This window comes from Eretmochelys imbricata, chromosome 5 (genome assembly GCF_965152235.1).
Source record: "Eretmochelys imbricata isolate rEreImb1 chromosome 5, rEreImb1.hap1, whole genome shotgun sequence".
Classification (NCBI taxonomy): domain Eukaryota; kingdom Metazoa; phylum Chordata; order Testudines; family Cheloniidae; genus Eretmochelys; species Eretmochelys imbricata.
This window is the reverse complement of record NC_135576.1, coordinates 73,859,387-73,872,270: the sequence shown is the minus strand read 5'-3', so window position 1 is coordinate 73,872,270 and position 12,884 is coordinate 73,859,387. Positions and strand designations below refer to the sequence as shown.

The 12,884-nt window shown below is 39.0% G+C and overlaps 1 protein-coding gene across 5 annotated transcripts in view; it reads right to left on the bottom strand.

Annotated features, from left to right (window-relative positions):
• The window catches only part of COMMD10 (COMM domain containing 10), a 159,116-nt gene that overhangs the window by 63,387 nt on the left and 82,845 nt on the right, over window positions 1-12,884 (bottom strand). The window contains exon 6 of one of the 5 annotated variants that reach the window (XM_077817353.1): window positions 480-906. The exons of the other annotated variants lie outside the window; for them this stretch is intronic. Within the exon in view, the coding sequence (XP_077673479.1) occupies window positions 895-906 (12 nt within the window). The 3' untranslated portion in view covers window positions 480-894. Of the gene's footprint in view, window positions 1-479; window positions 907-12,884 lie in introns of those variants that run through there. 5 annotated transcript variants of the gene reach the window in all.

The following is a 12,884-nucleotide window of genomic DNA, read 5'->3' as shown; positions in this document are numbered from 1 at the left end:
GGTTTGGAGTACCCAAGAAAGGCGGAGCACTGCAAATGCCAAGGTTCAGAGTGCAGCAGTACAGATAATAGTATGAGACAGGGTAAGTTACCCATAACATATTTATGCCGTTTTATATATGCAGCCAGGAACCTCAAATCCTACTTTATACTTGTGACTCAAACAATCCTAAATGCAGTCTTGGTTCTCCAAAAACAAATGGTGTTATGAACACTCAAACAGTGAAACTGTGGAGTGAAGGGGAGAAGAGTTACACTAGCATTTTATCACAAATGTGCAGAGATATAATTTTAGAGAAAGATCTTGCTTCATCTGTACACTTCGGTTTAGTTATTTAAGATTCTATAAAAGTTATTAAAATGAATAGTCATGCAAGAAATGAAATGAAAAGCAAATATATATATTGGGAGGTGTTTATTAAGAACTGATTTTATTCTCGGGCAATATTTTACTCCGTGTACCCCCAAATCTAGTCATGGTACAAACTGCAAACTACTGTACAGAATGACTTCATGCAGAATTTATGGATTGCCATTTAACCCCTCTCATTTTAATAACATTATTTTCACAGTAAATAAACTGCTTAGAGAAATTGAGACAAAAAAATTAATAAAAGACAAAATTCTAATTGAAGTGTAGGGGTAAAAAATTTTAAAGGATCTAAATGCATTAGGAGTGTAGGTACCATTTTCAAAAATTAGTTAAGCACCTAAGACTCTTAAGTGCCTATGTCTCCTTTGAAAATGTGATTTAGGCACTTTAGACATTTTTTCTGAGGTTATTGGCAAAAAAATATTGCCCAATGGGTATAAAAGTGATTTGCAGAAAAATAACACTCAGCTGCAGGATGATAGCATTACTGTCCACTGGAGGTCACTCTGTCAACCCAATGGATTATAGTTTTTCCTGTAAAATGAATGAAAAATCTAGTCAATTCTGCCTGTAAGAGTGTTCTACACATTTTTTTTCAAAGCTCTTCCTTATGATGTATAAAGAGAGTTGAAATGGTGGGGCTTTTATTTTTATTTTTTTTATTTATTTATTTTACACTGCTTGGTTTTGTTTGTTTTGTTTTTTATAGTGGAATATTAGGAATGTCAATTCTATTCTTGCTTGTATTTTTTGTGGAGGATGTGCCGATCTTGGAGGATGTCCATTGTTAGCCCACACAACGTATTTTAAGGGGTGAGGGTGCAATAAGGTAGCTACAATAGTGCAAAGTGCTGCAGTCATGTCAAGGTCCACAAGATTATGGGGCCAACTAGACAGAGTGGCTCAACACACTCACTCAAATTTGGTTCTACTGCATCTCTGTTGGATGGAAGGGCAGCTGGGTCAAATTTGAGTGGCAGTGAAACAGTATATGCAGGGTCACAGTGCCACTCAGGTTTGCCCAGCTGCCCCTCTGTCATGATAGAGGGGCGGTTGGGCTGAACCTAAGGAGTGTTGCAACCCCATGTGCCAGGTCGCAACATCACTCATTACTCAGATTTGGCCGACACTATGTGAGGGCAGGGCAGGTGATGGATGGAGCTGAGTTGCTGTGCAAAACTACTGGCTGGAACTGCATAGCTCAAGTGGTGCCAGGGAGTGGTCAGGAAACAAAGCTGGGTGATGAGTTGTTGCTGGGCTATGGGTGAGCAGGAAGTGCTGGGGATCTACGGGTCAGGGGTTGGGAGCACATAGGATATGTTATGGTGCAGTGCAGTGAGCTGTTGGAGGAATGAGAGGTGCTGGGAGACAGTGGGGTAGGTTCGGGGGCTCAGATTTCAGAATCAGGAAGGGGGCCCCAACCTATTCTTGCACTAGGGACTTCTGGGACCTTCTTATGCCACTCCGAAAGTTTTAACAATGAGTTTTAACAATGACATCCTGTTAGTCACTGAAATAAAAAGGTATAAACAAACATACATCAAAAACAGACCAGGATTTCCAAAATGGGTGTCTAAAGTTAGGCTCTTAAATCCATATTTAAATGAAGAGATAAATAAGTGGCCTGATTTTTGAAAGTGTTGATCACCCAATAGCTCTCACTGAAGTCATCCAATGATGTAGAGTCAATACAGTGAAACATATTGAATACAATGTAAAAAAGCCTTATTATCTGTCATTACACCTGAACATACTATTTTAAACAAGGCACATTCATTGATACAAAATTATTATGAAAAAATGCTTACCATGCTTCTGAATATGCATTTCACAAAAACACAATCAGAGTTATGTAACTGACAAGCAAATGGTCACAGAGAGGCATGGCGTATAACAGGCAATGCTATAATAAGCCCAAGAGACAAAACATAAAAATGTACCAGATCTTCACTCACATTCAAACAAGGAGTTCTACTCCTAAGAAGACGACGACATGCATCCGACGAAGTGGGTATTCACCCACGAAAGCTTATGCTCCAATAAGTCTGTTAGTCTATAAGGTGCCACAGGACTCTTTGCTACTCCTAAGAAGTCATTCATTAAAAAAGAACCATGCCTTTATCTTTAGGTTTCACTGAAGCTTAGAATTTAAAAAAATAAATCAAACAATGGCCTATTAAACCATCTTCTGTAAGGTTACTTCCACTTACATTAGCCATTCATGGCACCTTTTAATTTAAGCCTTCCATGAATTCTGTACCATTTTATCCAACTTACTATTTACACTTTAAAAAAATTAGGTGCATCTTAAAAGATTCATTAAATATGAGATCTTTTCTTACTACTGTCTGTATTTATAAAGGTGACAATCACTGCAATAGCAGGGCTCTAGTTTATGTGAGTGGACATTTAACTAAATCAACCTGAACTACTTGGAATTTGTAATAAATATATTGTTCTCTTGGCCAAAAAGCACAATTTATTTGTATTTAAACATGAAGATTGAGGCTTTTACAAACCATGAAAAAGACTTATGAGTCATGGATTGTACATTCCAGTGAATCTACACAGTTTTCTTCACTATTTATCATTACTTGTATTAAGCAGCATCCACAATGGGTTCTCATCCACAGAAGAGCACAGTCCCTGTTCCAAAGATCTTACAGTCTAAGCTAACAAGCAACATACCAATAATGGAAGAAAGAGATACATTACATGTCTATAATTTTCATATACATCTTAACATACACAGCCTTTATTATAGGCAGGGCTGAGAATGTCTGGGCAAGGAGATTGGGACTGGGAATCCAGCGTGATGGGCCTTGCACTTGGCAGGCAAGTAAACTGGAACTGGGTTAAGAATCCTGAGAAATGAAGACTGGTTCTAGGTAGTTAAGGAGACTAGGCCAGAGACAAGAAGCCGGGGGTGGGGAGGAGCGAGCAGCCTGGGACAAGGAGAGGATAGGGCAGAACAGACAGTGACCACTATAGCACACTCCCCTCCAGAGCCTGGGATAGAACCCAAAATCCCCGAGTCTCATCATTCCCATGCTGCCAGCAAATATTTGTGAAACCAAAAGGCAAAGTATCCATAGAAGATGACAACCTGTGACTGCTATCAATTATCCATTAGCTCAAGTGGCAGAGATCTGTGCAGTGGATCTAAAATTTCCAAACCCTGCTGATGATCCATGTGGGTATCAATATGATACTGTATGATGGGAAAAAAATCATTTTGCTTTTTTAAAAATATAGGAAACTAGACACACACACCCCCCTATGTTTAAAGAGCAATATTAAGGTTTCAAAGTCAAGAACTCAAAAGTTAGAAAATGACAGAATTAAGGTTGCCCGTGTATATCATAATGCATACTGTCTTTAATTACATGATCGCATACTGTTTTTTCCACAGGACCCCTATGGCTTGCAGCGGACAGAATGGACTTGCTCTGGGGATGAATCACTGTTTGTAGTGAAGGAGACTCTGGTATAACCCATGCTTTATTTGTTGCAGAAATTGGAAAGGGTGAACGAGGCAAGAGATTGCAGAAAGAGAAATGATGGTCTCAGGGTTAAGGCAGTTGAGTGTTGCCCTGAGAAATGGATTGTATATCTCTGCCTCTGCCACAGAGTTTGTATGTGGTGGGCTCTTAAATTCAATTTTTCACAGGGAGTCACTAATTTTGAATTCCTCATTTTCTTGGGGCCTGAACTGAGTCACTGGTGTCTGATGTGCAGACATGCTGAGTGCTCACAACTGCAACTGAAATCAATCAAGGAGAGCTGTGCTTTGAATGTATAAAGTGCTATATAGTGGTATGTACTTTGAAAAATCAGGTCCTAGATATCTCAAATTGGGCACCCAAAAGGAGTGGAAATTTCTGATCTTCATCTCCCTGTGCCTAAGTTCCCCATCTCTCTCTCTCTCTTTCTCGTGTATGTGTGGTGTGTGTATATATATTTAAAAATATTAAAGAAAACTTCTTATACCTATAGGAAAACAAATTATAATTTTGTTACCTATAAAAACTTTTAAAGCACATTTATGCATATGTGCATCTTTCAAATGACATACAGCGGACCCTTACTAGAGCGCGCATCACTATCGCGTGGATTCGCATATAGCGCGGTCGCGGCGATGGATCCCAAATTTAAATATTTAACTTGGGATCTATGGTATCGTGGCCCCCGCTATAACACGGTCCCTGCATTAACGCAGTACCGCACATGGATCCCGAACCCTACGTTCCAGCGAGGGTTTGGTGTATTACCTTCTCTCCTCCCTTATTACCATTTATAGAAAGAACTAGTTTGGCTGAAATTACCATGGTGATAAAGTATATTGAGTTTGATATGTAATTTTGCCCAGATATGATTTCTGGCTCCCAATGATATGCAAGCACCAATGCTGTTGGGTGAAAAAACCCAATTCTTTCTTCTTGTGTTTTTGAGAGAAGAGATATCCAACACTGGACAAAAACCCTTCATTTCTACATTGAAAAGCAGTAATAATAGGGAAGGCTCTGCATCACCAGCCTATTGAAATATGTGCCAACATGCTCTGATGTGCATCATAATGCGATACAAAATGTCACAAATGAGGCTACAAAATACAGGACAAATTAGTTTACATGCATTAATATAAATATGACAAATCTCTTTCACCTTTAAACCTGTCACATCCTTATTTGATAATATAGTATCCCTGAGCCTAAATTTTCCAGACATGTTTAGACTCTCAAGTTATTTCTCTAGAGCCGTATTTAACCACAACAAAAATCTGTTGTTGCATTAAAAAAACAAGACAGTTTTATCAAGTCTATTTCATTCAGGGTAAAAAAAATGATTATTAAAAAAACGATAGCCATGGAAGCTGTTTTAAAGAAGAGACATATGTGGACGTTATATAAAGATACCCATTTTATGCATAAAGTATACAGATAAATAGTAAAAGACTTTTAAGCCTTAAAGAAACATCTTCTGTATTTTCCATAGTATGCATCCGATGAAGTGAGCTGTAGCTCACGAAAGCTTATGCTCAAATAAATTGGTTAGTCTCTAAGGTGCCACAAGTACTCCTTTTCTTTTTTTAAAGGAATCACAACAAATCTTTTAAGCCTACTTTTAACACATTTTAAAAAAAGACCGTTTAAAGAAAAATGTAACAGCTAGTATATGTGAAATAAAATAGATAAGATAAAGTTACTTCATAAAGTGATCAATTAAAAAAATACCACTGACTATTGTCTCGCTATGCATAACTAAACGGTCCCATTTCCCAAAAAATAATTTTAAAACATATAGTTTCAAAATGGGCTAACTAAAACAAAGCCTTAAAATCCCCCTGAAGTCAAACATGGAACTATTTTCAGGTATACTAAGCAATGAACCCAATTAAAGTCATTAACTGTATCTATTCTTGTGACAAAAGGATGAAATTACATCACTACCAGTAGCACCAACCAGATGCAGACAGTAATCCATGACTAATTTTACAGTATACTGTGGGATTAGTAAAGAACACATAACTAGATTCATTTGAATAATTTAGTGAGCAGATTTTGCAAGCAAGATGTTCATTTAGGAATATTTAACAATGTCTATAAGTAGCGAAGTGTCTAAAAATCTACTGTACTAATGAATGCTTGAACCATACAGTCAGTTCAAAATTCATGTGTAAATGTAACTACAGCACATCAGCAGTAACTAAATATGAAATGCATTACAGCTAGACTCTTTTCCCTTTAAATCCTTCTCTGCTCTATTGTTTGTCTTCTCAATACTGGATTAAATTTAGCGACTATTAAACTTGGATGAATTTAAACACACACACAAACACAAAGTCATGATCCAACCATGAAGCTTACATTCTTAACACTTAAAAGACTAGATTCAAACAATTTTAACAGCAATTTACATTCTTAAATATCCTGTAAAAAGAGAAAATATTAAATTTCATCTGTACACCAAATGAGACACACACATGTGCTGATCCGGAGTGCAAAAACAAAAAAAAGACAGGCATTACACTGTTTAATGCCGTTTCCTTCTACTAGATTTTATGTCTACAGTTATTATGGTCAATCTTAAATATTGTGCTCTGATGCCAAGATGGATTAGACAGGAATATAATTAATTCAATTTTCCTTATCGCTGTACAAATGATAGTGAGTTAGTTTTTCAAATGGAATTTTTATCTTGTAGAAAAATTACACATTGGGCCCGAGTCTTCTTTCATTTATAACAGTGCAAATCAAAACTAAATCCAATAAGGCCTGATCTACACTAAAAACTTAGATTGACATTGCTCAGAAGGATAAAAAATTCTCCGCCTTGAATGCCCCAGCTTTGCCAAATTTTTCACCCGCAAGTGACGTAATTGTGCTGACATAACACCTGTGGTCAATGGAGGAATATTTCCGTGGAGCTAACTACCATCAGTAAGGGAGGCAGAGTTCCTACAGTGATGGAAAAATTCCTTCCATTGCTGTAGTCTGCATCAATACCGTGGGGTTACAGCAGGATAGCTGCATCTATGCTGCTGTAGCCCCCGAAGTGCAGACAAGACCTCAGTCAATGGAGTTCCACCCATGCGAAACTCACGTGAGAGGAAAAATGGATCTTTAAGTTTGGGTAATCACATGTCCTAGTTTACCATGTTGTCACTGTTTGGAATTACTGCCGCAGTGCCCTAATCAGCTCCATAAAACCAATTCTGTCCCTATTTCAGTAGAACCATCTAGAAAGATGTTCAGCTACCTCTGTCTAAAAGGCCACTTTGATGTCTCCTGCTCTATTCTTTTCTTGCCTCAGGCCTTGGCACCCTTTCCTGTAAGGTGCCAGGTGTCTGCAACTTCTAGTAAAACCAATGGGAGTTCAGAATACGCAACACCTTGTGGGACTGGACCCTTACCACTGAAGTCAGGCCCACCAGCCTGATATTTCACCCATCAGCCTCATTTTCGTTTTCCTCTGCTTTGATGCGGTTGCACTCCTGAGAGGAAATCTGAAGCACAAGATGAAATGGTATCCCGTCCGGACAACAGGGGATCAGGAAGTGGATCAGAAAGAACGTGGGTTGGTGAACAAAAGGTTAGATGAGGATAGGTGCAGCTGCTGTGGCCAACTATGGCAAAAAAGTAGGAGGAGAGAAGGGCGCTGAAGTTGCAGTGGGAAGAGAGCCAGAAGAGGTTATAAGGCTGGGGTAGAAAATGTAATATGTCCTCATCTGGTATATGGTGTGTCCCCCACCCAAACAAACAAATGTGATCTCTTCATTCAGCCTCTAATGATAAATCTAGTTTAAAAATCACCAACAACTAAACAATAAGCATCAAACTGTACATAGGCACTTTACATAGGATAAGGATAAGATTTTCTTTAACTTTTTCAGAGTCAGTTTTAGGTGCACTAGTACTCTAGCAGAAGATTTTTTCTCATTTCTTACCAAAATGAAGAGATGTTGATATTTGATTTTAAGTAACAGATAGAATAAATCACATCTCATATCACATCTTCAAGAGGTATCCCTAAAATGCAGGTACATTAATAAATCAAATAAGAATGTATCAACCTTCAAGTGGTTTCCCTTCCTTACTCTCTTTTCTATTTTTCCCCTTCTTCCATCTTTCTTTCTTAGATTTTGTCTCCTATATTTGGTCTATCTCCTTTCTCTCTCTCATTTTCCTTATTCCTTTATGTTATTTTCTTCTCTCTTCCCACATCTCTCTCCATTCTCATCCCATCTATTTCCCTCTTCCATTGGGTCTCATTTCTTTTCCTCTTTTTCGGTATTTAGCATATTTTACATTCCTCCTATTTGTTCTCTATGGCACACTCCTTGTTCCCTCACACCCATTTCCTTCCCTAAATTCATTCTTTTTTCCCTCCTCCAAATATCACACACAGACCCATTAAATGGTAGATGTATTCCAAGACCTTCTACCCTCCACCTCCAGAGATGAACTCCTGGGAGTTCAAACTGGTCAGTCTATTTGTTTAGCCAAATGCCTCTTGAGATGGGCTCATGAGGTTTCTTCATGCCCTTCACCTTCTAGAGACAGTTTCTACTCCTTTGTTCCTGGATCTTTCCCACATGCAAATCACGCTGTTCCCCCCTCCTCCCACCCCCCCCCCCACACAGACACACTTTCATTTATCCATGGGTCTTCTCCTTTCATTCATTGCCTGGTCTGTGATTAGCCTGAAATGTCTTTTTATAAGGTCTCAGGTTGTGGGAGGGGGAGAAGAGAGAAGGACGACAGCAGCTGTTGCTGCTGCATTCTCCCAGAAGGCAGTACACACAACTTCTGTTCTCTACTGCAGGTGAGTGGTGGCTACTGGCTGCTAACATCCCATGAGAGCATTAGGAGTTTTCTTTTATTTCATCTCTCTTTGGAGCAGAGTGACCCAGATTTTTCAAGGGAAATTAGGCATTGCTGCGCCCATCATTGTCCCAGCTAAATGATTTAGGAGCCTAAGCCTCCTTTTTCAAAAGGGATTTAGGCACTTAGGAACCTAAACCCCATTGACTCCATTGGATTTTGTTTCCTAAGTGTGTAAATTCCTTTTGAAAATGAGGCTTAGGTGTTTCAGCACTGAGCACAGCAATGCCTAAATCCTTGTGAAAATCTGTGACAGTGTCTTTTGTTGGCCAGACACAGCAAAATTGAAATTTGCTTCATGAACATCAAAACAAGGAAAAAAGGTCAAATAAAGCCTTTACAGGATTATTTTGGCACTCTCCATAGCATTGTATCCTAGGCCTAGGTGACTTCCTAAGGCACCTATGCCTAATGCCACTACTAGATTTCTCTTTTCTTTTCCAGCTCAAAATCAGGGTGCAAGGTTGCTAGAAAAACAGCACAACAATACTAATCAATTTTCAGTGCTTCCTGATCTCCAACCCTGTACAAAAGACAGCATAGACATGACACTTCTGCTATGGGAACTAGAATATCATTTTGTCCTCTACCTTTGGTTTCTAACACCACAGTGCTCACCACTGAAAAGGACAGTAACATACAATGACTTGAATATGCCACTTTGAGGCCTATTAAGGCCCATTGTCTATAAAAGTTTATTGAAATAAATATTTCCAGTCTAATTCATATTACAATTCTGCATGTTCCTATTAAATGAAATTTCAGGTTGAGTAGATTTCCAAATTAATCTATTAAAATTCAATTCAAATGGCTAAAACTAACTTGTCCTAAGATATGGTTGAGTTGTCTCACTCCCTTCCGCACTTGGCAGTATTTTCATGAAAGCAGGGTTAGTAGTGGAAGTTAAATTGAGCTTGAATGCCCCAGAAGAGCATTTGGCGTCATCACAATGCCTTCCCTATTGTGTGCTGAGCCCAACATCCCATGAGAGAATTAGGAGTTCTCTTTTATTTCAGCTCTCTTTGGATTGTGTTTTATACTCACTGACTAGTGCACTGAGGTATCACAGTTTAGTCCTGGTGAATGGAGAAGATTCACAGCACAGTGCTGTAATGCTCAGCTTCTTAAAGACCTTCCAACACCAGGAAAAACACTCTGCTTGGAGAGAGCTTTTTGCTTTTCTATATTTTCTGCCCTAGTTTTTCGTGGGGAAATAGCATACAAATTTAATTTCTGCCCCATATGGTTTTATATTTATTTGATATTATACGAATATAAAGTCACTCTCAGATATGTTATTGAAAAGTGTTATGAACATGTATATTGTAACATTTACAATTTTAAACATTTTTTTAATAACAAAATATTTATCAGGAATTTTCTGCTCCCAGATATTCATCTAAAGAAAGAATGTTCCTTTTGCTACATCATGTCCTTTCCAGAGCAACCAATTATGAGGTCACAAAAAATAGCAATTACATTAACTGAAGAAAACACATCAGGGATAAATGAACCATTAGGGACATCCATGAAAACAGGATGTTTGTCTTCAATATTAAGGGCAGGAGAGGAGAAATAAAGAAAATAAAAATTATATCTGAAGAATTGTTTCCTATACTGAATGGTTTTCAAAAGCGATCCATGAGATATTAACATGCCTCTAAGGAAAAGAAAAGAATACCACAGGCAAGCAGATTGTAGACACCTTTTTACTCCTGGAAGGAAAAGTAGAATACATGAGGTGAACTTGCAATTGGGACGGAAAGAAATGGCTCCACCACAAAACCGTATTTCTTCTCCTTTTACTTCAATACTGTACCATCATAAGCAGTGTCTAGTTGGGACCAGATCCCCCACACTTCTTGCCCAAGCAAAATCCCTATTGACTTCAGTGGAAGTATTCACTGAAAAAGGAATACAATACTAGACACTGTTAGCATAATAGCACTACTGTCATTTAACAGCTGTGGAACAACCAAAAGCGGGAAAGAGATTCTTCCACAGGGTACAGGAATTATCACTAACGAACAGATATTCACTACATTACCTCACACTTTCTGCAAGAGTCCTGTTGGTCTCCTTATTACCACTGGATCAGAAGACAGGCACGTCCATTTACAATTAATCTGACATCTTCACCCCATCTTTTCAGACCAAGAGCTGGACGTGGTTATTTATGCATACGTGACCTCCATGCTTGATTACTGTAATTCATCTAATCCAGGAATGAATCCATACATCTTGAAAAAAGTCCAATTCATATAAATTGCTGCAGCCCACCTACTCAGCCACCCCAGGTCACAATGAGCTCACCATCTCAGTACTCCACTGCCTGCACTGGCTTTTTGTTGCATTCAGAGCACTATTCAAAGTCTCTGTTCTACTATTCAAAACTTTCTATGGGACTGATCCTAAAGAGCACCACTCCATTCACAACCACCACCACTCTGTGATTATACACAGTTATGCTTCATCATAACAGTGAAATTGTCAACCAATAAGAGAATGCTCAAAAGTGCAGGGGATGGAACTTTCGCCTGAGCTGAACAAAGATTGCAGAACTCACTACTAGAAAAGATAAGAATGACAATGGATCTCAACTACATTCAGAACTAGAGGCAAGCACCAGTCCCTCAACTTAGCTTTCCCTCTAAGTATCACAAACATGTAACTATACCTCCAACAAGCTAGGAAGGTAGAATGAGATTGCTATTCCTACTTTTATATAGATGGGAGGCACTCTGCTACTACAGTGATGAAGGCTAGCAAGAAAGACAGAGAGGATCTATGTTTAACAACCATGCTAGTTAAAGAAGCAATGCATGACTGAGGAGAATTCTCAGCAGATTGGAGCATATGTCTCTCTTGTAAGGAAAACACATTTCAATCCTCCATTCCGTTAGGATATACTTCAGTCCCAAAGCTATCTTGTTGGAAGAATATCATTGGTTTCGGTTTTAAATGCTTTTGAGTTTTGTTCTCATTTCAAGAAAAACCATTATGTCCTTCTGACATAAATTTAACCAAAAAAACCCCACAACCTTTATTCTTTTTCTCCCACAGCATGTAACACCTGACTGAACCTAACTGAATTCTAACTATCTCTAAATACATATAAAAATCAAATACATTTAAAAATCGAATTGCAAGTTTTCAGTCATTTGCTTAAATCTTTAAAAAGCACAGCTAGATTTTTTCTTCACAACGGTAACTTATAAAGGAGCACATTTTTAATTAGAGAAGTTCAGGAGCCAGATTCACATGCATCTTTATAAGCCAACCAGAACTCCTCATGACACTGGAGGAATTCATCCTGAAGGAAGAGTTTCCAAAGCCACCTTCCTTTGGGGATCCTGTTAGGTCATGCAGCTTTACTTGATGACCAGGGCTGCTGAAGGGATGCACTAAATAAAACCACATCTTGTCCACATCCCATTTTCAGCCAGCAACACGCACTTTTTCAGCTGCCCTTCCCTCAGTGGGTATCTGTACACAGCAGCTAGAAGGAAGTGTGCAGGAAGTGCAGTGCAGGAAGACAGACATGCGCTAGCTCTGCTCAAGCTAGCATGCTAAAAATAGTAGTATGGCTGCAGCAGCACAGGCAGACCAAGCTAGCTGCCCCAATACAATCCCATTCAATTATTTGCGTGCATACGTACTTGGGCAGCTAGCTCATCCCACTGTGGTTATATTGCTATTTTAGCAGACTAGCTCAAGCAGAGCTAATGCATGTCTGTCTACTCGTGTTGGGAAGAACTATCCCAGCTGCTGTGTAGACATACCATATGTTCCACTGCCTCTTTCCCTTCCTCCTAAGATACAGGAGAGGTGGTGATCACTGTCCCTGTGGCTTCCCCACCCTGAGGAACTGCCCACCTCAGGGTCCTCAGACAGCATTTACAACACTGACATTAGCCAGCATCATCACTAGAAGAATTTGACCGTGGAGCTCTAACAGTAATTCTCTCAGATTCTCCTTGGGGGGGAGGGGTGGGAGGGTAGAATCCTTTCAATTTGTACAATTCATCTCCTTGTGAAGAGATCAAATGAAGGCTTAACATATATTACACTGCTCCACATAATTAATCAGTCTTCAAATGCTCACTCTTTTCCCCTGTCCCTACCATA